This window comes from Dermacentor andersoni, chromosome 7 (genome assembly GCF_023375885.2).
Source record: "Dermacentor andersoni chromosome 7, qqDerAnde1_hic_scaffold, whole genome shotgun sequence".
In the NCBI taxonomy this organism is placed as follows: Eukaryota; Metazoa; Arthropoda; class Arachnida; order Ixodida; family Ixodidae; genus Dermacentor; species Dermacentor andersoni.
Genome location: NC_092820.1, coordinates 134,581,967 through 134,608,491, shown reverse-complemented (window position 1 = coordinate 134,608,491; position 26,525 = coordinate 134,581,967). Strand labels below are relative to the sequence as shown.

The 26,525-nt window shown below is 46.1% G+C and overlaps 1 protein-coding gene across 4 annotated transcripts; it reads right to left on the bottom strand.

Moving 5' to 3' along the window:
* On the bottom strand, nt 1-26,497 carry LOC129380059 (sulfotransferase ssu-1-like). Of its 4 annotated transcripts, XM_055072363.1 has the most exons (3): nt 25,882-26,497; nt 22,950-23,003; nt 8,875-10,083 (listed from the first exon to the last, which is right to left on the bottom strand). In XM_055072363.1, the coding sequence occupies exon 3, from the start codon at nt 10,071-10,073 to the stop codon at nt 9,108-9,110; it is 966 nt and encodes a 321-aa protein (XP_054928338.1). In that variant the 5' UTR covers nt 10,074-10,083; nt 22,950-23,003; nt 25,882-26,497; the 3' UTR covers nt 8,875-9,107. The 4 variants fall into 4 exon arrangements, with proteins under 4 accessions (XP_054928341.1, XP_054928340.1, XP_054928338.1 ...); XM_055072366.2 differs by lacking the exons at nt 8,875-10,083; nt 22,950-23,003 and adding an exon at nt 1-1,119 and having other exon boundaries at nt 25,882-26,122; XM_055072365.2 differs by lacking the exons at nt 8,875-10,083; nt 22,950-23,003; nt 25,882-26,497 and adding exons at nt 1-1,119; nt 3,782-4,475.
* Nucleotides 26,498-26,525: the final 28 nt, after the last annotated feature.

Genomic DNA, 26,525 nt, shown 5'->3' with positions numbered 1-26,525 from the left:
TTCCAATAGAATTTCCTTTATTTTACACCAGCGCAAAAGATCTAAGGGAACATTATCAAGCGTAAGGAAGCAGTACTTCATCCGTTCGCATTTCATCAGCGGTACGAGGCTCGCGAAATCGCCCGAAGTTTAGCATTAAACACTCAGTGCGGAATATCGACGTCCTTCCACAATTTCATGACATCACTGCCTAGCGTCTTCTCCCGAATCCTCTTCTTCAATCGCTTCACTTGGTCTTCCGAGAAGTGGTTCCGCCAATCGCCGACAACGCCTTTTCGAACAAAATCGCCTGTCATAGGCCTATCACAGGCCTCAGCTCCTATCGATTCCCTCATGAGTGCGACCCATTTCGGCACCTTTCTACCGAGTGCGGTCTCTGCACCATCGAATAAGGTTTTCATAGAATCGTTGACAGTTTCTCTCATGTTCTTAACGCTGATGCTCAGTAGTACGTTCTCTAACCGACTACTGTCGCTCCGCAGCTTCTGGCCGAACTCTTCCCCAATGAAATCAGCAATCTTCAGGACCCAGGCCTTGATGTCCTTCTTAAGCTGCTCGTAGGTTACGAATAAGACGTTTGGATCATCTCTGTGTACATGGCAAGAGAGCAAATGGTCGAAGTAGTCGCCAAAGTCAACCTTGCCTTCCACAAACATATCGAAGAACTCATCGAACGTGCCGTCTTCGAAGTGGTACTCAGGCATGTGCTTGGTGTGGTAGAAATGAGACACGCAGCAGTCGTACGGGTTTCTCGCTACGTAGATGTACTTGGCGGCTTTCGAGTAAGGTTGGAATCGGAAAGCCATATGTGTCTTGATTGGGCCCGGCCTCTTCATGTCCTCGACAGATTCGGCTCCTTGGGCTTCGAGGAAAGGCATCTCTACCCTGCTCAACAGCCGGTTTTTGGGAGGTGGATGGTCATTTATGATGTTGTAAACGATGTGCTGCATCCACGTTGTCCCGCACTTGGGGTAACCGATGATGAAGAGGTCGCCCGGTTGTGCCTTGTACCGGAGCGCCGAACGGACACATTCTACTGGAAAACTCTTGCTGATGTAGAAGCCGTCGACTTCGTGATACTGTTCATAGTGCCGCATCTTTCGTTCCACGCGTGAGGCACTGCGCAGAAAGAGGAGAACGCAAGAAATATTAATGCAATATTAGCATGGTGACTAATTGTTTGCTTTGAGAAATATTAAAATGACTGGAGCGTCGTAAATATAGCAGAATCAACGCAAACAAATTTCTGACATTGCAGGAGTAGATGCGAGCGCCGAGAGCAGTTCACCCATGCTTCCGAGTTGACACATTCTCGCACTGCTTTTGCACTTCCAAATAACTGAACAAAAACTGTTTTTCGCGTGAGAACGGTAGGGTCAGGTAAAAAAAATGATGGCATCGCTGTCCCGCCTATACATTCCTTTCGACAGTATTAAGATAAGACGAAACGTTTCAAAGCTCGAAAGCGAGGTAAGTTTTCCCATATACTCTTTTTTACCAGCTAAACGAGATAACCTCTGAAGACTAACACGATTTATTACATTTATTGCGGCCGCATCTTGACGGCGGAAAAATGCAAAAACGTTTGTGGTGCTTCGATTAATCAGTAATACCCTACTACGGCGTGCTATATATTACTATCGTGATTATCGCACATAAAACCACAGAATTTAAGTAATTTACTTTATTTTTTTCCTACTAAGGCACTTCGATTTTCTTTCGCATCCATATTTACGGTATCTGAATGGACAATCAGCTCCGCATCGAAAAATGGACTTTAATTGCGCGTTCTAGACAACAACGGCGGTATCCCTGAAAAAAAAAATCGAGTAATATCCAACAACTGAACACCATGAGCGTGCATTTAATGCATAGAAATAACTTTTGGAATGGTCGAAAATTGGGGAAAATCATGAGAGCGATGTAACATGTTTTCGTATGAATTATAGCTTGTGGAAATACCCCGTGCAGCACTATACTGTCTCTGAGAAGTGTCCCTCCATCTCGAACATTTGTTAAAACCAGTCGTGCAACCCCGTATATGGGCGCATTGTATGAAAGTCTGTGGTTTCTTCAGTGACACATGACCTCCGACTGACTGCTTTATAATTTTATTTTTTATCCATCGCTATTACACGAGCTGACATTAGTTCCTGCGCTCGCTGTGTGTTCTAGCGAACAATGTGCTAGCTTGAATTTCATGTGCTCTTTAGCACATTTCGACTTTCATTTATAGCTTGCATTATTAAAGGTATCTCTTACGTTATTATTTTGTCTAGTACGTCTATTTGTTTTAGCCAGCCTTGCTTTGCTACGTACGATTTCCCTTAGCCGGAAACAGAAGCGGATATCGCCCATAGTTGCAACATCTACCACAAACGCATTTAAATCAGAACACAGCAAAATAAAAAAGAAGCAAGAACCAAACGTCAAATAAGTACAAAAAAAGAACGTTGCCGTCAAGGATAGTTGTCGTGACATTGCAAGTAGTGTAGTTTCCGCACTGCAGTCCGCGGTCTCGCGAATTTAATGAATTGAAATATTTCGGTGTGCAGACTATCTATAGGTTCGGACTATGCATCATCTTATCTTTTAAGGTGGGAAGCACGCTTCAAGAAAACAAGTTCACATTCAGGCGTGCTATGACTGTCGCTGCGTACGATCAATATTTCCAGCCCATATTGGCACTAAGCTAGCGCTGCTTGTGCTACGTAAATGGCTGCTTTTGAGTGTTTAGACTGGCGAGCGCATGCACGAAAATCCTGTTCGAAACGCTGCCACGAATTTATAAGCATTCGTACGCACAAAAATGTAGAGATGTGGGCTGCTTCCCAGGAAAGTCGGAAGGAAATGCCTGCGCATAGGAAGGTACGGGGTTCGAGGGGTCCAGTATGGCTAAGTTTGTAAAAAAGCTTGCCGCGTGGGTTGCTTCTCTACTGTATGCTGAAGCGCCCCTGCATATTATACTGTCGTGAGTGGATTATCTAAAGAACAAAAAGCCTTTCACGCCCAAATTGGCCTCTGGGAACTACCCACCGGCCACGTACTATAATCCGGAAAATACAGTACGTACAACCCGAGCAGATGGCAACAATGTGTTCGGTTTACTTTCTTGATCTGTCTCCATCTGGTCTCGCTGTACGTATAGTTGCTCGCCGAACCCCAACAGAAAAGATGTTTGCGCATACTAATTCAAGAACAGTTCAATCTTTATTGTGTTCGAACGTATAGCGCTTACTTGTATTTCATTCCTTTGTTCAATCCGAACGAAGAATATCAGGACAGAACTGTAGCTAAAATGCAGTAGAACCACTGGAATCTAAAAACGGAAGTATACCAATGCTGCTGGCAGTTAGATACGGTGAATGCATGGGCGATAAACGCAGGTATTATCTTAATAGTCGCCAAGACTCAAAGGGCTCATAAGCAAGAAAGTGCAGGCCCTAGGAAGCCGCAACTCAGCGCGAACATGAGTCAATAAATTAGTTATCTGTAGCCGCATTTATTAGTTAGCCGATTCGACAGCGTTATTCTTCGATTGAGAAGTTGCAGTTAACGCACAAATGCAAAATATATTAGCTGGCGTACAAAAGCGTAAAAAACTTGTACCATCTGCCCGAACGTTCCGTTGTATACTATAGATGCAGCTGCGGGAGGTCGTGGCCGCCTTATATACGTGTTACATGGTCCGCGCTTCCTCATCCCCGACAAGCGTTATCACGCGCATGCATTGCGGCAGCAAACATCACGTATCGCCTCTAGTCGTGGCGTGATGACTCACGGTTAGAAGGTCGCCGGAGCGGCACGCCTTCCCCGACAAGCGGCGTCTCGCGAGAAGCCCTCGACGCCGCTAGTACGTTCCAGCTTGGCTCCTTGCTTGGTGCCGCGCAGGTGTCGCGTCTGAGCAAATTGAAGACGGCGTCAAGGCCGATTCCACTACGTCGCTCGGAGGGGAGGCAGCGCGTAAAACAATGCCGTTACGGACGACGGGACTCCGTAAGACCTTCAAAGGCGCGCGAGGTTGTCGCGCACTGCGCATACGTGCAAAAAAGGAAAAAGAAAAGAAATAACAATGATCAAGCGAGCGCTCTGAGCCTTCTTCTACATTGCGACGCATACCTCAGCGTTCCAAGGCACGTCGTCACCCACGTGTGCGGAGGGATCGACGGCCGTGCTCATGTTCTCGCATTTCGTATAGTTTACAATTCCTCCGTTTAGCTATTTTGAAGGGACACTAAACGAAAATATTAAATTGAGCTATACTTCGCTTCATACATCAGGTGCAACACTGTGGAAGCTGCGCAAGTAGTTAGGTCTCCAAATTTTATCACTCCGCGCATTCCGTCTATGCTTCCTTGGGCGCCAGCGGCGTTTGCTCGCTCGAGCATGGACGTGAGGCTGCGGCGACGGGATGCAGATAAAGAAAGTACGAAAAGCAAATTGACGTAAAACAACGTGTTAGCAGCCGAATGAGCGCACGGTTTATCTGCTGCTAACGCCGTATTTAGAAATGCGTCGTAACTTAAAGTCCATGCTTGACTTGATTTAAATGACGCCTGTCGTGAACGCACTAAAAGAAACGCAATGAGCGTCTTGGGTGCGTTCGCACCAGGCGTCATTTATATCGGGTCAAGCATGAGCTTCAAGTTACGCTACATTTCTGAATGCGGGTGTAAGGGTAAATTCTTATTTTCATTCAGAATTGACCTTATATAAAGAACATTTTCACAAAAATCCGTCGAAAGACACCGAACTGTTTCTAAGTTCTCTGCAAAAAGTATATCTAGCTTCCACAGCGTTGGACCTGATGTATGAAACGGAATATAAGTGGGTAGATGATTCGCCTAAAAGTCCGTTTCCTGTGCGCCAGCATGGGACCTTGTTCGATGGAAAACTTCTACCGAAAATGCCGCTGCGGCTTCTGAATTTGAATCGCCCGCACTGAACGAAGGAGTTAATGTAATCTGCACGGGAGCTCCGTTTGAGCCACTTCTTTGGCATCCTTGTGAATCAGCCAGCGCTGATGTAATATGATAAGTACCATGGTTCAAAATAGGCGGCCCCACTGCGAGTTGCAATTTTCGCGATTTTCTCGCTCACGGAAGCTCTTTCCTCTTTACGAATGGCCAATTGGCTAAAGAATTAACGAAATGAACCCAGAGCCCCCCCCGATATGTTAAACGCAGCAATCAATTTTCCCTGTCTTCACACTGAGCAAAAACAAACAAACACAGACAAAAAAAAAGGAAAGAGCACGAAGATGACCTACACGTTTAGGTTCATCGTTCATGTTAGAAATCAGGTATATCAACGCTGCTATTGAAAGCAGCCGTTGGCCTGAGGAAGCCACGACTGCTCGTGTAAGCGACGTTGGTTTTCGTTCTTGAGGCTCGGATGACGGCTTGTTGGGGGCCATCCGGTGCATGAAGGCAAAGAACTTCCAGCAGATGTCGCATTGCAGTGACGGTGTAGAAAGCGGCAAAACTGTGAATGAGGAAACTTCCGCTTTATTGGGCGAACCTGCGCCCCCGAAAACCGGCTACACTTAAAGAATACGATCGCGCCTTTGGAATTGGTATCAGGTTTACCATCTTCCAATGGCGTGGCAGGTGGCCTTTAGTACAAATTTCTTGCATGTACTCCGTCAGAGCGCTGTAGGAGGCATCGTCCAGACTTCTTAGAATTTTGTTAGTTATACCGTCAGGGCCCGTGGCTGATTTTGTTTTTAGTCCCAATATTACTGCCCTGACCTCCGCCTCCGTGATGGGTGCGTCGAGCTCCTCATGGGGAGCTCCGTCGTACTCCCGGAGGGGGGTGCTATGAGTATCGCCAATGTACATGTTGATTAGTTTGTCCTTAAATTCCGCGTCTGTACCCTCATACGCGTGCCTCGCTTTGGATAATCTAATTCCCGATACGGTTTTCGAATTGGTCGGATCTAATAGGTGTCTCAGCAGACCCCACGTTTTGGAAAGGCTCATGCCCCTCTCCATCTCGTCGCATCTGCTGCACCAATTCTGTTCGCATAATTTGATCGCGTAATTTTCAATTTCTTTGTTACGTCTAGCAATCCGCCTTCTAAGATTTCGGTTCCATTTTTGCTTCTTTAGTCTGCGCTCCATACCATGTTTTGCCTCCCACATGTGAAGCAGTTTGCTATCGACTATTTCCGGGGCATCGTCCCCTTCAAGCGTCTCGGTTGCCTCTTCAGCGCGACGCGCGATGACCTCCGTCCAGTTCTCTATGTTTGTGATTTTCCCTATGGCAGCTTTCTCTCGCTCCTCCCTAAATAATCCCCATTCGGTGAACCTCGGTTGACGCGCACGACGCGTCTTCACCCCCTTTTTTAAGGATCAAGGCCAGAATGAAATGATCACTTCCGAAATTGAGCTCCGAGTTTTTCCGATTCAGATCTGTCATATTTTTGGAGAAGGTCAGGTCAGGGGAGGTGTCTGCGCACACGCTGTTACCCACCCTGGTCGGACTGCTAGGGTCCGTATGTAGGGTGAGTTCTAGCTCGTGCGCGTCCTCCCATAGCTGCCTACCTTTTGTATTCTTGTTTAGCGTAACCCCATTTCGGATGCGCTGCATTAAAGTCACCGACTATTAGCAAGGGATTAGTCCCAGCTGCCTGAATAGCTTTGCGAAAGAGGGCTCTGAATCGCACCTTTCTCTGCTGTGGAGTACTCTACAAGTTTAATAGGAACACGCTCGGTTCCTCTTTTCGTCCCGTAATAATTTCCAGAAGCACTGCCTCAATGTCTCTCGAGTTGATTTCGTGCACGATTGCCGCAATATTCCTCTTAATCAGCGTAGTGACGCGAGATTTCTCACCCCTGTCACTTGAAAAAGCTTGGTATCCCGAGAGCTGTGCTGCGTTGCCCGTCTCTTGCAGGGCTATAGCTAGCGGTTTCTCATGTAATAGCGTCAATTACTGTTATACTAACGCTCGCTTTCGTCGGAAGCCGCGACCGTTCCACTGCCAGATTAGAGACTCACTTTGCGCGCCTCTGGCCATGTTGGAGCTGGTCGAGTTATTCCTCCGCTTTTAGTTGCCATTCACCGATGGCTACTAATTCTGCCCTTTGCTTTTGTACTTCACCCGTAAGGGCTTGGATCTGGCTTTGAGTCTGCTGTATTGCTCCCATAATTTGGGCCATGAACGAACCAAATTTAGCATCGATTTTGGCTTCTAATCTTTCCTCTAGTGCCACCAACGGATCAACGTCTTCCCCTTTGCGTTTCATTGGGGGTAGTCTAACCGATTCGATAATCATATTTTCCTCCTCCGGTGCCGCAGGCTACATGGGAGTCGCAGCCGTACGGAGCGGGCTTTTTGGTTTCGATACCAAATTTGGTTGCGCGTTGTGGGTGGAGGGGGACCCCGTACACGCCTGTAATTTGGTGTATGCAACTCTTGAGCGACCTTATTAATGACCTCTTTAAGCTCCCCAACCTCTCTTAGTAATTTATTTATGTCCTCATCTTTCTTATTTTTTGCCTGGGAAACCCCACTGCCAAAGCTTACATTGTTTCGGTACCTGCTCTGCTTCCGCTTCTTAGTCCATTGGTGCGCCGGGTCCCTGGAGCTTGATCTCCCCTTTTGTCTGGATCCGGAGCACCCCCTAGTGCGCGACCGCGAACGGCCACGCTGCTGGTGCCCTCCGGTGGTCTCCTAATAAACCCCGCCGCAGATTACCTCGAAGATTCGGGGCGCGAGACACGTGGACAGCCATGCGTAATGACGGCCGGGCAAGAATGGTCTAGAATACTTTCTAGACAACTCTATACGGGATATGGGAGGAAAGGCGTGCTCTCCTCACCAAGCGTTCCGCTTGATCGCAAGATTTCCAACATTGTGCGAGCATGTTAGACGGCACGTACGCAACTAGCCACCATCCTTCCCGACTCACCCTCACACGGTTTCCCTCATTGCCATAGGATGCGACGCCCTATAGGCGCGATTATTGATCTTCCGACTTTATACGCGGCATCGAAGCGACGGCGCAAATTCGCCTCGAGTGTCTATCGCAATTATATGTATCAGTTGGGCTTGAAGTATCATTTGATGCTTTCCCTTCGCATGTATAGTATTCTTGTGCCTAGTAAATTCACTATTTATTACGTAGTACCTCACCATATAATCTTCTTACGCGTTGCACGCTTTGCGCAACGGAGTTTCACATCTCTCAAAAGAGCTTTTCATCTCTCAGTATATGACAATCGGTGTTCTTCCTTCACCACTGCTTTTTCACTGCGGTTTTCAATTATTCTTTTCCTGGTACAATTACCAGTGCTATTATTACCACTTGCACAACCATATCCAAAGCTTTTTCAAATTTCTTGCTTTGTTTGCAACTTTCTTCTTATTCCTTGCAAGCTGTATTTTTCATTTTATGCGATATCCTCCAGCTATTCTATGAGACGTAATGCTAGTAACTCTTCCACTATGTAACCCTATCTTTAAATTGTAACAGTCGGGTATTTTTGAATAAATAAATGAAGTTGGGTCAGCAAATGACCATGGCGCAAGAGAATGACAACTTTTAATGATCCGTGGGGAAAACAAAAATATTTTGCACCTAGCGTGACATGTCTAAGAACGTACGCCGCTTGTGCTATTGCTCAGTGGCGCTTACAGTGAAGCCCCGCCCCCCTTCCTTTCTTTTGGACTTCGTAATTTCTGGCTATCAACTTAAGCTAGAGTAAATAGGGTACTTGCGAGCCGGTCACAAGGTAGTTCAATGTCGTCTCGCGCTGCCGCATTGTACAAGCAGAGTTATTGTGGCCATGTGGCTAGAAGGGAACAGACTAATATTTTCTAAGTACAGTTGAGTTAGAAAATTAAAATAACGTTAAGGGAACCATGACACACATGAGGCATCCGTAAACAGAAAAACAACTCGTGCACTTGTAGAACTCTTACGTTTAATATATTCCTCCAATCTCGATTTCGGCAAAAATTCCCCTAGCACTTTCGTTTATTATATATAAGCGCAAGGAAACTAAAGGAACATCACCAAGCGTAAGGAAGCAGTACCTTATCCGTTCGCTTTTCATAACTATTACGAGCCTCGCGAAATCGCCGGAAGTTTAGCATTAAGCAATCAGTGCGGAATATCGGCGTCCTTCCACAAATCCATGACATCACTGCCTAGTGTTTTCTCCTGAAGCCTCTTCTTTAATCGCTTCACCTGGTCTTCCGAGAAGTGGTTCCGCCAATCACCGACGATACCTTTGCGAACGAAATCGCCTGTCATCGGCCTATCGCAGGCCTCAGCTCCTATCGATTCCCTCAGAAGTGCGACTGATTTGGGCACCTTTGTACCGAGTGCGGTATCGAGATCATCGAATAAGGCTTTTATAGAATCGTTAAGAGCTTCTTTCATGTTCTTAAAGCCGACGTTCAGTAGTATGCTCTCTAACCGACTGTTGTCACTCCGCAGCTTCTGGCCGAACTCTTTCCCAATAAAGTCAGCGATTTTCAGGGCCCAAGCCTTTGTGTCCTTCTTGAGCTGCTCGTAGGTCACGAACAAGACGTTCGGATCATTTCGATGCTCATACCACGAAAGCAAATGGTCGAAGTAGTCGCCAACATCGACCTTGCCTTCCACGAACATGTCGAAGAACTGATCGAACGTGCCTTCTTGAAAGCGGTAGATGGGCACGTTCCTGGTGTGGTAGAAATGAGACACGCAACAGTCGTACGGGTTTCTCGCTACGTAGATGTACTTGGCGTCATTCGAGTAAGGTTGGAATCGGAAAGCCATGTGTGTCTTTATTGGGCCGGGTCTCTTCATGTCCTTGACAGATTCGGCTCCTTGGGCTTCGAGGAAAGGCATCTCTATGCAGCTGAGCAGCTGATTTCTGGGGGGAGGGTGATTGTTTATGATGTTGTATACAATGTGCTGCATCCATGTTGTCCCGCACTTGGGGTAGCTGACGATGAATAGGTCTCCCGGCTGCGCCTTGTAGCGGAGAGCTGAACGGACGCATTCTTCTGCAAAGCTTTTGCTGATGTAATAGCCGTCCACTTCGTGATACTGTTGATAGTGTTGTATTTTTGGTTCCATGACGAGGGTACTGCGAAGAAAAAGCGATGACTAAGTGAATTATTCGTCTAATATTAGCAATGAGACTGATTCTGTGATTTCAAAAATAAGTGGCCATATCACACTCCAGGCCAGATCATTTATACCGACAACAATTTACTACACAGCTATTCGAAGTAAGCGTAGTAGTTTTGTCAATTCCATAAACTGCTGCAAACCTTCTCTCACCATTTAAACTAAGAAATAACTTGCGACGTCCGCAGGCTATTATGAACACATGTCACTCGATGAACGCAGACGCTCGATGTCAGAACGCTGGTGGTATGTCAGAGCACACACGACGCCATCAGCTATCGTCCCATGCTTCGTACTCACCGCAGATATTATTGCTAAGAAGCGGCACGCGCGACCGTTCTCAGCCGCAGCCGCAGAATAAGCGAGATGCGCGCTAACGCTTGAAGCCTTTCTGCTACGACAAATCGCGCTTCCTTGCTTCTGTTAGGTCGCTAGGTAATGCGTAATGTTTAACGAGCCTGTAACTGCCATTTAATGGGGAAGTTAGTCGCATATCCACGAATTTCTCCATTAACATTTCTCCGGGAAAGAAAGATACAACGGCGTGTTCTAAAGCAACAACTTGTTTGGTTACATATTCTACGCTTCAAATTGCTGTGCGTGTGGGGCATACAATCTATGAGAATGCGCGAACGCCCATGTACGAGTCTAGCTTTAGCAATAAAAAGCCGCAGTTTCGCCCGAAAGGCGAGGCATCGATTGCGACAGCAAATTAGTAGACAGCTATAGGAGTTAAGGATAGTAGTTTTATCGGCCGAGTGTACTTGTAAACATCAGCTTACTAATTAAAGCATGCGCGTACGCACAAGCAATCGTGAATAAAGCTCACTTGATGACCGCTCAAACTCGCTGTGAAAACGCCGGAGTGGGGAAGTTCAGCAGCAACAGTGATCGAATTGAGCTTCGTACTCCCTGTCGCTTCAGCGCGAACTTAGCGGCTAGAACATAGCCCCCCCCCCCCCCCCCCCCACCAAACTATGAATCCGCTGCGCTTATCTAGACTCTGTATTTATCGCAGATGACTTTGCAGATAAAGCCCGCGCGGCCACTCCATACGCCGCAGCGGGGCCCGACTAGAACGCCCTCCTATCCCTTCCCTACCTCACCCCGGTGCCTTACGCGCGACTGAAGACGGCGCGCTTCCTCACTGCTTTCTTCCCTTGCACACGCGCGCTTCAGCTGCCATTGTCGGATCACCCTCGTACAAAGAACCTTTAGCGCGACGACACTGTTTCGCCCTTGGACTTTATATGGAACATCATGGCGACGCCGATAGCGGAAATGCGCCTGGAGTGGCTATATAATTGCTATGGCAACAAAACGAAATTAGAAGTTTATAGCGGGTTCTTTTCTACCAGTTTACGATCTGATGCAATATGAAACTCAAATCCTCGGAAAATTTTCACGCAGATCGCAAATAAAAAAAGAAGAACTATAGGCAGTAGGTTCACGACAATTGACATTATGGTAAAAAATTTAATTTTTGTGCGAAGTTTATATTCTCTATAAACTCATATTATCATAAATTTCAATTCATGACACCGCAGATAAAGCTAAACAATTTTTTTATCGCAGGATGCGTCATACGCATTTGTGGTTCGCGAACCGGACATACTGCTTCACAAAAAAAATAATAAGTGTTGTTGAATGGAGATAATAGCGGTGGATTGCAACTTACTCTCGCCGAAGATCGAGCGTAGGAAATCTTTATTTAAAAAATTATTTCGAAATGACCATTTGGCATCACAGTCTTAAACTGGATTACTAAAATAAATTGATAGCCTAGGTCAGCAGAACTCTCCCCACACTGAGGAAAACTGTTCCACTAAGGTGAAGGAAAGACTCGTGATGGCGTTTGCCGCTATCAAATTTCTTCTATATTAGTGCGGTGGATTATTCATCATCATCAGCGACCACCACTCTCTCCCTTGGCCGCCTAACTCATTCTCATATGATGATATTGGGTCATTAAACGCCGGAAATGTTTTCTTTCTTTTTTTTCCTGCTTCGCCTTGTTATTGCTATCATGAACCATCTCGAGGCCCGCACATCACTGCCGCAAACCTCGTAGCCGACGCCAGCACCTCTGCAGTGTCCCTTTAAATTGTCAGACCATATGTCCAGGTGGTCATCCATCGTCTGGGGATAACCAACTCTAGGAAACTAGAGAAGCATAAAATTGGTACAGAATAAGAAAAAGAGAAAGGACCGCAGCCTTCAGCCATATATTCGGCTGTGAACTCGTTCACTGCGAAATTGCCATTTTCCTCCTTTGAAGAGCAGCATTTTGTTTGCGCATTTAAGAAGTACAAGAGGCATACGTGAATACCTTCGGAAAAATCTACAAGGATTCCTCAGCTAACTTGGTTCCCCACAACATAACCAGAAGATTGCCTATCAAGAAAGCGTTCAGGCACGTAGTCAGAATTTCTGCAAAGCTATTCGCCGCAGGCTTGGAAGAAGTATTAAAGCTAACGGAGTGGGAAGGAATTAGGAGGGATGATCAACGACGAATATCTTAGCAGCCTTCGGTTTTCAGATGGCATTGTCCTGTTTACCAACACGGGAGATGAATGGCAACAAATGATTGAGGCCCTTAACCAACAACGGGCAAGATTGCAGTCGATGAATGATATGCAAAGTACAAAGGTAATCTTTAACAGCCTGACTATGAAACAAGAATTCATAATCACCAGTCTCTGGAGCCTTCCCAAGAGTACGTTTACCTTAGTCTCTTAGTCACAGGTAAACCTGACCATGAGAAGGAAGTTTTCTGAGGAATAAAATTGGGTTAGTGTACATACGGCAGGCATTACGAAATCCTGACAAGGAGGTTACCCTGTCATTGAAAACCAATTGCACAACCATTGCCTCTGCCGGTGATAACATACGGGGTAGAAATATGGAGGTTAACAAAGAAGCTCGAGAACAAGTTAAGGACCGCGCAAAGAGCGATGGAACGAAAAATTTAAGGCTTAACGTTAAGTGACAGGAACGAAGTGCGTGGATCAGAGAGCCAACGGGATACGGGGATAGCAGTAATCCAGTTGCCTTTAACATAAAACAACGAAACGGGCAGGCCGTGTAATGCGCAAGGTAAATAACAGGCGGACGAATTGAGTTACAAAATGGGTGCAAGGGAGCGGTAGCGCCGTCGAGGACGCCAGGAAATGTGGTGAGATGATGAAATTAGAAAATCTGCAGACGCAAGTTGGAATCACTTAGCGCATAGCAGCGCTAATTGGAGATCGCTGGGAGAGGCCATTGTGCAGAAGTGGACAAAAAAAAATATGCACTTGATGATTATGATAACTTAATTTCCTTGCATGTTACAGTCGCGAGCAGTGCCACCTATGAGATTTCAACGAATGCATTCTATCAGTACATTTTCATGACTACTACAAGGACAACTCGCGCCGTTAAATGCTGCGAGTTGCTTTGTGACTACATGGCGTTTCTCACCGTGACGTCACTATTAACATTGGCGCTGACGATGCTTTCCACGGTGTTTTTTTTTTTCAAAGAGTTTAATTGTCAGTGCATATATATATCTTTATATATATATATATATATATATATATATATATATATTGACACGTGTACTTATCTTTATCGGGCGACCACGCTTCGCCGCCTAACACATGCGATCACACAGCGCGGGACGCGCCTGCATGTATCCGACGTTTCTGGAAAGTTATCGATGCTTCTATCCGCGGTCTGTTTTCGCCGAACCTTGTGTTATCTGATTTCATCGCCTGACGCGAATGGTGTAGAACTTTGTGGAAGGCACGCGGGTCCCAACGTTTAGTCTGGAACATTCGACGACTGCTGTATAAAAGCCGACGCGCTTGACCCGCTGATCAGATTTCCGACGATCGCCGACTGTGTTCGCCACTTTAGTTGTGCTATAAGTGTAGCCTGTTTTGTGGGCACAGGTTCGCCCAATAAAATCTAGTTTTGCCTTTCACAGTATTGCTACTGTGTTCTTAACGTCACCACCACGTGACATCTGGTGGAGGTGCGTGCGCGTTCATGTACCGGACGCCCCCGACAAACCGTGATCCAAGCCCGGACCTCAAAGACAGCACCAACGTAGTCCCGGATCATCGAGCAAGCCGCCGTCTTCAACAACTGCCCCCGGAGCACGGACTTTTGCCTGAAACCAGGAAGATCACCACCAAGTCCACCCCAATGGCAGCCCCTGCATCTCCCATTGTGCTGCAGCAGCCCAGGGAGCCTCCGACGTTCCGCGGTTCAACGTTCGAGGACCCGGAAAGCTGGCTTGAGACATACGAGAGGGTCGCTGCTTTTAACAACTGGAACAGCGACGACAAACTGCGACATGTCTTCTTCGCATTGGAAGACGCTGCCAGGACGTGGTTCGAGAACCGAGAAGCCACCTTGACGACCTGGGAGCTGTTCCGAAGCGGCTTCCTGCAGACATTCGCAAGCGTTGTACGCCGAGAACGAGCCCAAGCGCTATTAGAAACCCGGGTGCAACTACCAAATGAGACCACCGCAATATTTACAGAAGAAATGAGCCGCCTATTCCGCCACGCTGACCCGGAAATGTCCGAGGAAAAGAAAGTCCGCCTACTCATGCGTGGTGTGAAGGAGGAACTTTTTGCCGGGATGGTACGAAGCCCACCGAAGACCGTCGACGAGTTTCTTCGCGAGGCCACCAGCATCGAGAAGACACTCGAGATGCGAAACCGGCAATTCGACCGCCGCACAAACGCGACAAACTACGCCGGAGTTCAGTCACTGGCCACCGACGACCTACGCGAGACTATCCGAGCTGTCGTGCGGGAGGAGCTACAAAAGCTGTTCCCTTCATCACAGCCTCAAGTGGCTTCGATTACCGACGCCGTGCGTGAGGAACTCCAACAACAACTTGGAGTAGCCCCTGAATCGCCGCAGCCTGAGCCGCAAGCGATGACCTACGCCGCCGTCGCACGCCGTCAAGGTCCCCCTCCGCGACCGCGCCAGGGCCCTGTCACGCCGCAATTCCGTCGTCCGCCGCCGCCGCCGCCGCCAGCACGACCACACGTCGCCCAGCGCAGCTACCCGAGGAAGACAGACGTTTGGCGCGCTCCTGACCACCGCCCGCTCTGCTACCACTGCGGAGAAGCAGGCCATGTGTACCACCGATGCCCATACCGGGAGATGGGACTGCGAGGTTTCGCCGTTAACGCGCCGCGGCCACAGATTGGCGAACGACCTCGCGATATCGCCGACTACCTCGCCGCCACTCAGTGGAGCCCTCGACGAGCTTCCCGTTCGCCGTCACCAGGCCGCTGCCTGTCGCCGCAGCGCCGACCATACACTGGCCCAGCCCGCGGCCGGTCCGTCAGCCCATATCCGGAAAACTAAAAGCAGCAACCGATGGAGGTGCGGTTGCTGTTCGTCGAACTGACGAAGATCCTCCGCCGCCGACGAAGACGACGAAGCAACCATCTCGACGACCTAATGACGACACGCCGCTGTCCCGACGAAGTCAGGAAGCCAAGACTACACCGACGAAAGACGACTTGACGACGCGACGTTCAAGCTTCAGTTCAACACGACGCAGCCGTGATCCGACGCCAAGACCCAACTGCAATATAACCAGACAAGCCACAGGAGGACTATTCAAAAGAAAAGCGCAAAGTAGCAGGGACAATGACAGAGAATACGACAGGACGAGCGCTAATGCAGGGACAATGACAGAGAATACGACAGGAGGACAACTGCCTACCATCCGCAAACTAATGGTCTCACGGAGCGCCTGAATAAAACCCTCGCCGACATGCTAGCGATGTACGTCGACGTTGAGCCCAAGACGTGGGACGCGGTCCTGCCGTATGTAACCTTCGCTTACAACACGGCGGTGGAAGAAACAACACAGATCACGCCGTTTAAGCTGGTTTACGGCAGGAACCCGACGACGACGCTCGACGCCATGCTGCCCCACGTCATTGACGAAGAGAATGTTGACGTCGCTAGCTATCTCCAGCGCGCCGAAGAAGCCCGACAGCTCGCCCGCCTCCGGATCAAGAACCAACAGAGGACCGACAGCCGACACTACAACCTCCGACGACGCTTCGTCGAGTACCAGCCCGGCGACCGTGTTTGGGTATGGACCCCGATACGCCGACGAGGACTCAGTGAGAAGCTACTGCGACGCTATTTCGGACCCTACAAGGTCATCCGACGTGTTGGCGCTCTGGACTATGAGGTCGTGCCAGACGGCATTTCGCATTCACAGCGGCGCCGCGCACGATCTGAAGTGGTCCACGTGGTGCGCCTTAAACCCTTTTACGGACGCTGACGAACTTCGTTGTTTTCTTTGCTACGAGTGCTTTTGTGTATTACTTTCGTTTGTTTGCAGCATCGGGTCGATGCTTTTTTAAGAGGGGGGTATTGACACGTGTACTTATCTTTATCGGGCGACCATGCTTCGCCGCCTAACAAATGCTATCACACAGCGCGGGACGCGCCTGCATGTATCCGAAGTTTCTCGAAAGTTATCGATGCTTCTATCCGCGGTCTGTTGTCGCCGAACCTTGTGTTATCTGATTTCATCGCCTGACGCGAATGGTGTAGAACTATGTCGAAGGCACGCGGGTCCCAACGATTAGTCTGGAACATTCGATGACTGCTCTATAAAAGCCGACGCGCTTGACCCGCTGATCAGATTTCCGACGATCGCCGACTGTGTTCGCCGCTTTCGTTGTGCTATAAGTGTAGCCTGTTTTGTGGGCACAGGTTCGCCCAATAAAATCTAGTTTTGCCTTTCACAGTATTGCTACTGTGTTCTTAACGTCACCACCACGTGACAATATATATATATATATATATATATATATATATATATATATATATATATATATATATATATATTATCTATATGTGTACACATATGTGTATGCTTTTTTTAAAGCTTCTGAATAATTGCCACGTGCGCCTTCTTCCTGCCGCCGACGTTGTTTTCGTGAGAATGACGACGAGAAATTACACGCAAAAACACCGACAGCTAGTCGAGAACAATTTCTATGTGATCTGAATAATGTAATTCTCGTCCACTATAGTACTGCTCAATGTGACCTCAGAAGAAAAATTATGGCAGATTCTTCCGCTGTAAAAGTGTGTGTAAAGCGGAATACCTTGCACTAATTGCACAAGGCTGCTTTTGTCCTATAGCTGTTAGCGCTCTACAGTCCTAATTGCAGATTGCCTGCCTGACACGAGTTAACAACAAAATGGAAGTGGTAGTCAGAAACTTTTTTTCTCTTCAGGCGGTGACATTGGCGAGGATATGATTTGGCACGAAGATGAAAAAAAAGTTCGTTGTTTATTGCCAATGACGACAAAGGCCGTCGTTAGCGTAACAGAAGTTAGAGACAGACGTGCGCTACGGTGGAACAAGACAAAGCTAGTGTAAAGCGAAAAAAAAATATGCTGGTGCTGTAACATTCGAAAACGAAGAGAGGAATTGCCCCGCAGTTTGTCAATCTGCCACACGGAGTCAGCGTGACAGACATACATAAAAAGTCAGAGTGGGTAATGTCATGAAGAACATACAGAAAAAGTAATACTGAAAAGATCCAACGAGATCCACATATTTCGAACTGATAATTTTGTTTTGCAAATAGGCCTCCCCGAAATGAATGGAGTAGTAGAGAATGGGTCTCCTAGCCAGAAATACTAGGCGTTAAATAAACTGCGCACTGCCAACCATTGCCATGTTGGCCACACACGCACACAATGCCCCCATTTCCACCCAGTAATCGCAGCATCAACATCTATACAAGGAACGCATATGTTCCGACTCTCTGCTTGCAGCAAGGTTCTAGCAACGACGTTATGTTCATGAATGTACGTCCAGCTGGATTATCTTTGAACGAATAATGTTCCTTGACGCGTGATTGAAGACCACGTCAGATGATACCACCGGCGCTACCTTCCCATCTACGAGTTGGGTTTTCCAAGATTTCTTAAAGCAACACTAAAGATAAAGAGAAAAATTAAAGCAATGGAAAGACGGAAAGGTTCACGAGAGGTTATTGCCGGTTGGTTGATCTGTATTAACTTTTGTACACAAAAGCGAAACGCTTATTAGTTTAGAATGATGAAGTTTTCATTCAAATTCTGTTTAAGTTAATTTCTCGTAGTTGATTATGGGAAGAGAAAATGAAACCAAATTTGCGATTTTGGAATTTCACGTGAGAGCACCCCCATTGTCAATACCTCAGTGCGACATAGCAGATATTGAAGCATTTTCACACAACTGGGCCCTCAAGGACCACTAACATTTCTTAAAATTTGCTACGTTTGGCCTTTGGCTCACTTAGATGAGAGTTAAGTTCGCCTTTCCCTATAACAGGCTAGCTGGACCCGAGCTACCGCTGTCATACCATTGACGTCACGGAGGCCTCGTGCGGGAACAACAACGCTGCGTCCACACGTTTCGTTCGTTTTTGCGTCTGTTAAGGAACCTTTGTCAAATCGAGTTACCCGGACTTTCACGTGTCGGGTGTCTCTGTTTCTAGCCAAGCGTTTCCCGAGCCTTTCCTGTGGGTATGTAGTGTCTAAAAACATTACTCTTTGCATAGACAGTGCAGCCAAAAAATTCCGCCAGTACGACACGCTCCTCTAGACCCCCCCCCCCCCCCCTACGCGAGGGTTCACGCGGGAGAGTACCGTGCTTTAGAATTGTGTCCCATTCTTAGCTCCTACTCGCTGAGCAAGATCTTTGTCTTTGCGTAACTTCGCTAACTACAGGTTGGCTTACCTCACAAGTTTTTTTTTTTCTTTTCAATGCGCAAAGAAGCCTTTCACGGTGAAAAAAAAGAATTTAGTTATGGGTTGTTACCTGACAAAGCCAGGATCTGATTATGAGGCACGTCATAGCGGGGGACTGTGATTAATTTTCACCAGCTGGGGTTCTCATCGTGCACCTAAATCTAAGTACACTTGTGTTTTTGCACTTCGTCCCCATCGAAATGCGGCCGCCGTGGCCGGGATATGATCCCGCGACCTCGTGCTTACCAGCGCAACACCGAAGCCTCAAAGCAACCACGGAGGATGTTTCACGGGGAGATTACCAATGTAAGAGCAGAAGCGAAACTTACCAGTGCTGCAAACTCAGACTTTCTTCTTTAGTGTCCTTCCCTTTAGATGGTGGAGTGTGCGAGTCAGGCTAAAAGGCTCGAATGAGTAAGTGGTCGGAACGACATGTAAATACGTAGAATGTCTGTACATTGTTCATTTTTTCTATGATTTTGTGTTTCCGTTTCCTGCATGTGTTTTTTCACCTCTGCAAGGCCTTTTTTTGCCACGTGGCTTCCCAGGTGTAACGCAAAAAAAAAAAGAACATGCACAATGCATATCTGCCGGGGTCGAGGTAGCCATATCCTGTGCCATATCCTGTGATGTTGTTGCGGCATAAATTGAACTAGGGTTCACCGTACTGAAAAGGCGGCCGCTACCAGTGAAGGCATTTTAGGCTATCGTATCAAACCTACCTGAAAGAAAACTAAACGCGGATGCATTATCGCTATTGAATATACGTTTGTGCCTAATATCTCTTTATTATTTCCTTGTGTACAAATGCTTCCATTAGTCGCCTTTGTTATATCTTCTCCTGAAACACGACACCAATCCACAACAGGACTCACACTGAAGGGACAAGGTGGGCGCACGCTGGAGTACTGTAAAATCACTAGGAACGATAGAATAAAAGCGTCAAGCCGCCCAATAACTATCGTGTAGGGGAGAAAAATGCTTTGTAATAAGGCTTTGTAATAAGACCTTGTAATAATAATACACTGCAACGGAATGTAATATGCCGCCGTGTGGTTTCCTTTTCTTTTTTTGCATATGTAACGCATAAGAGGGGGCTGTTCCTAAATTGCACCAAATCTCGGGTTGCTTAGAGAACGCCAGACACGCACCAATTTTGCCCGCTCGCTAACACGCAGAAAAGAAGCCGCTACAATTAAATGATTGCGGGCGACAGCCGCTCCAGTAAGGTCTTGTAGAAAGGTGAACGGGAGCTCACGGTATCAGGCCACTACGGCGGCCAAATGAGCAGGGAGAAAATATGCAAATAAAAACGAACAGCAACGTCTTTGAACTAGCGAATATTGGAATGTTGATGTATGCTTATGCGACACTTTGACGGAACTGAAGCTTGCTTATTGTTAGTAGCGCTCTATAGATGGATGCCATAATCAAACGCGTTTCAGCTTCAGCCAAACATGAGCGCAGTCATATCTATTCAGCGTTGTGTAGCTCTCGAGAAGCATGCCGGGAATAGTATCGCCGGTGCAGTCTTTTCGTAACGGCCGTGCCGGGCTTTGTTTCATCGCTTTAATCACATTTTAGCGCTCTCCGATTTGGTGACGTGCGCTTGCCAAGCGTGCTTTGTGTCTGAAGCGCTCGTGTCGCGTGGAAGAGTTACAAAAAAGACCCCTAAAGGTGCGCGAGCCACTGAAAAGGAGCATTGACGCCCTGGTGCAGCGACATGTTCGGTGCGCTGCATGGCCTCTTGAAGGTGACACATTGGCGATGGACAATGACACAAGTTCTTCGCTTACGTAAGGGTGGTGAGTACCAGAGGCAGCAACGAATACCGAAGACAGCAATAAATGTGATCTATAGGTAAGCAATGCTTCTCGTTAAATTCTTTATTTACCCGCCGTGGTTGCTCAGTGGCTATGCTGTTGGGCTGCTGAGCACGAGGTCGCGGGATTGAATCCCGGCCACTGCGGCCGCATTTCGATGGGGGCGAAATGCGAAAACACCCGTGTACTTAGATATAGGTGCACGTTAAAGGTCCCCAGGTGGTCGAAATTCCCGGAGTCCTCCACTACGGCGTGCCTCATAATCAGAAAGTGGTTTTGGCACGTAAAACCCCATAATTTAATTTAAATTCTTTATTTGCTGGTGTGTTTGTCGTATATTTCACCGTCAATTCATGATCATGCTTACGCGACTCAATTTTTTTGAAGCGAACTACTTGCTCGCTTCATAGGCACAGCTTTTTTTTTCTTCTTGTAACTCTATTAGTCACCGTGTTCGTTATTCTTAAAGTTCGAATATATGTTGCACTTTTGTGCGTAGGCACAGCATTAGATTTCATGCACAGAACTGATCTTTTGTGCTGATATCGTCATACGTTTACAAATGGATTGTAAACTATTTATTTATTTATTTAGTTATTTATTTATTTATGTATACATTTATTTATTTATTTTTTTATTTATTTATTTATATAATACCATACCGCCGGGGTCATCAGCGGCGTTACGGAGGGGGTGGGTGGAAAAACAAATTAACAACAAAAGAAGTACAGCAATAAGCAGGAATCCTAATGCAGATGCCTGTTCAAGGACATGATTGGTGACGGTTGTCTTGAAGGATGGCTTGTCTTCAATGCAAACAATAAGAGGGGGAACGTGTTTCCACTCTGCACTAGTCTTAGGTAAGAAAGAATTAAAAGCACATTTGTTTTTCAGCTAACATTATGCGGGTGATCAACACGTGATGATATATATGATGGGATTTAAGAAAGAAATTCCTGTTTTAGTGTCTTGTTATAAAAAAAATGCTGTGGAAAAGTCTAAGGCGTGCAATTTTTCTACGAACTGCAAGATTAGCTATACCAAGTTTTTATTTCATTAAAGAAACTCTAGCTGTGCGAGAATAATTCGAAATAGCGTCGACTGAAGTGAGTTGCAAGGGTCCCATATGGATGATGCATATACTAGCTTAGGCCGTATTAGTGTTTGATACAAAAGTAGCTTCAAATGGGACCGAGCCTGACAGAAGTTTCTGCGCATGTAGCCAAGGGCGCGGTTCGCATTGTTGGTGACATATTCTATGTGCATGCGCCACGATAGGTTGTTAGTAATGTGAACACCAATACATTTATAAGATAGGACACTCTCTAGTGAAACTCCGTTTTCTTGTAATCGAATGTTTCGGACGGATTAGATTGGCGTGAGGTGGACATAACTTCACACTTAGACGGGTTAAGAACCATACACCATCGCTCACACCAATTAAATACGTTGTCAAGATCACACTGAAGGGCTCAACTATCGTTAGGGTCACTTAGTGCGCGAAAGAGAACACAGCCATCAGCAAAAAGCTTAAGGGAAGAGGTAATCCCAATCGGAAGATCATTAATATGAATTAGAAAGAGTAAAGGACCCAAAACAGAACCTTTGGGAAAACTAGATGTTACGGCACATGGTTATAATAACGAGTCGTTAGCTGATACAAATTGAGAGCGGTTAGTCAAGAAACATTCAATCCATTTGAAAAGATTAGGGTCAATGTTCAGGGAACTAATGTTAAGAAGGAGTAATTGATGTGGCACCTTATCAAAAGCCTTAGCAAAGTCTAGAAATATACAGTCGGTTAGCAGATCTCTATCTAAAGACGACGCTAAGATATTAGTGAAAGACAAGAGTTGAGCTGCGCAAGAAAAATTATTTCGAAAACCGTGCTGACAAGAACTGAAAAACGAGTTGCTTTCAAGAAAAGAAACTAGATTAGAGTATATGATGTGCTCTATAAGTTTACGGGGAATGCTTGTTAATTAATAAAGTAGGCCTGCAGTTAAGGGGAGAATTCGGATTACCTTGTTTGAAGAGTGAAACCACCCTCGCTACCTTCAAATCAGCCGGTATTGTGGAGCGTTCAACACACTGGATGAAAAGGTGCGCTAAGTATGCGCTGCAATAAATAGCAGTATTTTGAAAAACTTTGAATTGATGTTGTAAACACCGCAACTAGAAGATAACTTCAGGCCCTGTATTAGCTTCACAATACCTGTGAAATCGATGACAACGGCGTCCATGGGGAAAAAGTCACGCTTAAGCATTTCTGGGGCCACATGAAAAGAACAATCAGAAAATAATTTCGCAAAGGTGATGTTTATGGCATTCACAGCATTTTATGGCATTCACAGCAGTTTACAGCATTCATAAGTTGTCATAGTATTCCTAGCGCTATCAGAAAGCTAAATGACATTTCGTTCTTTGGGTTCGATAACGCTCCAGAATTTACATGGATTTGTGGAAAGAAGTGATGGAAGTGTGTTATTCAGAAAGACATGCTTGGCTTCTTTGATAGCCAATCGATAAGTTCATAGAACATCGATGTATGCGCACTAACGTTCCGAATTGTTAACACGGTTTGCAAGGCGAAAGAAGCGTTTCTTCTTATTCAAAAGTCATTTCAGGATGACGGTGAACCACGGTGATTGGGAGTTTTTCGCAATTAGGCGTAATGGGACATACTTATCAACTAGGGAAGCGACTGCTTTCTTAAATAAAGGCCAATTTTGATCAACTGTTCTCTCAAAGAAAGTAGGCATGCAATTTTCAATGAAGAGTGCAAGTTCAGTGTTCAATAAAACTTGGTGCTGGGCTAGTTGGTGATGCATTCTTTAAAACTGATGGTAGCGCTAAAAGGACGGACACAAGATGAAAAGACGACACGACGACGAGAAAACGCTACTGACAACTGGTTTATTTTTCGAAAAAGTTCTATATTTAAAAGAATCACAACACATGCGCACAACCGAACTGCACCAGCCTTCTTTATCGCAATATCGAAAACATGCACGCGAAGTGAAATGATAAAACATTCGAGCACCAAGAGGTGAACACATGACCAATTGAAGACAGCCATACGTTACGGTTTTTCAAATCTCCCCAGAAGTGTGCGCTCAGCCGAGTACAAATTTATTGAAGCATTGCTGATGCTTCAATAAATTTGTACTCGGCTGAGCGCACACTTCTGGGGAGATTTGAAAAACCGTAACGTATGGCTGTATTCAATTGGTCATGTGTTCACCTCTTGGTGCTCGAATGTTTTATCATTTCACTTCGCGTGCATGTTTTCGATATTGCGATAAAGAAGGCTGGTGCAGTTCGGTTGTGCGCATGTGTTGTGATTCTTTTAAATATAGAACTTTTTCGAAAAATAAACCAGTTGTTAGTAGCGTTTCCTCGTCGTCGTGTCGTCTTTTCATCTTGTGTCCGTCCTTTTAGCGCTACCATCAGTTTTAAAGTTCAGTGTTGTCCGATGCGTAGTCACCTCTCGAATAGTCTCTAGTTGTCTTGAGCTTTTTAACTTTCTTAGTAGTATGCACAGTTATTTCGAAGTGAACAAGGCAATGGCCGCTCAAACCGGACATGTAAGTAATACCATGCAAAAGGTGAGGAGCAGTGGTAAGAATTAAATCTAACAGGTTAGGTGTACCGGAGCCCAAACCTGTAGGTATTGAAACCAGTTATGTAAGATTGAACTGCCTGCATAGGTTGAAAAAGGATTGACTGACAGCAGAAGCGTCTCTGATAGTAGGAAAGGCACCACGCCAATCGATTTTGGGAAAGTTGAAGTCAGCTTACAAAAATAAAGGCAGTGAAGGGTATCTCGTAACCGAACCATTCAATGCATCACATAATTCGTCACAGAAAGATGTCGAGCTCGGTAACCTAGAGCACACACCGAATAATGCACTTTGGTAGTCAAGGTTTTGCGGACACAGAAAATTTCAAGGGCAGTAGCGACGATGACGATGTCTGATACGGGGTAATCGGCAACGGCAATCAGTACACCACCTCCGTGTTTTCCATCTGGTCTTGGCGACAGATTGTGTAAGTTTTTTCAGAGTCAAATAATTCTGTAGTACTGATAGCGTTTGAAAGCCAAGTCTCCGTCAGCACCACCACATCGGCAGCACATGAGTCAATAATGAACGATAAATCGTCACATTTGTTTGCAATACTCCTGACATTACTGAGCAGACTCAAGAAATTCTGGTGGTCGATATTAAGAGCGCGTTTGTGGTTAGGATAAAGACGTATCTGTGGCAGTATGGGTAGTGCTAGACGAAGACCCGGCTATACCGCTGTCACTGGTTGGTCCTAATTCACACACGCTGTCTGTGTCCGCCGAGTAAACATAGCACTTATTGCCACTATGAAGCTTGTTATACCATAGTGAAAACTTTTTGCCACTTTGCTTACCAAATTCAAACAACTTTTTCCTCACATTTCTTGTCGCTTTGGAAAAATCTTCACTAACGGATACTTTGGAGGATTTTAGGTTGTTTTCTTGAGGCAAGAATAGTTTCCCGGAGCCTAAACGAAACATATTTAGCCAAACGACCAAGTCTGTGGCCGCGAGATATGCTTTCGTCGTTCCCGTCCAAACCAAAGTTAAATGCGTCATTCAGAGCAGAGCATATTTTTGGTTCCGATTCGGCCCACATCTGTTTAGAACTATCGACGACACTGTGGAATATGAGATTCTCGCGGCTTGAGCAATCTTCGAATTCGTCGAGTCTCTGCTCAAGTGTCACGACTTGCGGAGCAACACTTTGAAACAGCATTGCCTCAGATGTACGAATGCTTTTTTCAACTGCATGAAGACGATCTTCAATATCTGTAATCTGCTGTTCTATTGAATTTTGGGCAGCCTTGACTTCATTGAGCGCAGTCATAACTTCGTCATGGCTATAATTCATTTTTTCATGTGAAGAACTTATAAGCGAAACTAGCTCGCTGTATTGCCGGGAAGATTCCTCCCTAGTGGGTCCGGGATTCAATTCTACGTCGCCGGGCGTTAACAACAATTTCGCGACATGAACGCATTCACAAGACAAAGGAAACAACACTTTTGGGCATGGAAGTACGAGCAAAAAAAAAACATCGTCAGATTTTTGTCAATACAGTTCAGGAGCTGAACCTACCTGCATCAAGAAACAGTTGCCGTACTTCCATACCCACTAAGAGGATTCCAGGGGCACCGACTTCTTAAGTAGTGTGCCGATGATGATCCATCAGTCGATGCCGATGACATGGCGAAGGTGAGGTGACGAATGTTATCTTCAAATAAGGAGGCCATTCCCTCGCAGCGAAGCGGGCGGGCTGACGCTGAAAAAAAAAATAGCAAGGCGGCAAAGGTTACTTATAAGCTGTGATCGGGACTTGAATAATAAAAGTAGAGCATTTGAGTTGAAATGTTCATTTTTCCTGAAAAAGTTTATAGCAATCGCAAGAGAATTTTTGCAAGAATCATTAGCATGAACATTACCAATACATAACCGATTATCGTGTATATAACCAGTTGTGGTTAACTGCAGGTCTGTTCAATCAGCACTCCATTTCCGGGTGCAGGAAGCATTCTGTCGCAGAATAGTCTCTAGAATAAGTTGTGTCCTCCTGGCCTCATAACTTATTTGCACAGGTTGTCTTCACGTGCCTCTCACTGCCTGAACTTAAGAAAACCATGAAGCTCAATTTTAAACACTAGGTATATGAACGCACACCAGTTCTCTACACTACTATGGGACACTTCTCACCTGGATACTGGTCTCTCAAAGCGAAGCTTGCT

What these genes read in the sequence shown, in the direction of transcription:
- LOC129380059 (XM_055072363.1), bottom strand. Translation starts at nt 10,073, where the DNA reads ATGGAACCAAAAATACAACACTATCAACAGTATCACGAAGTGGACGGC.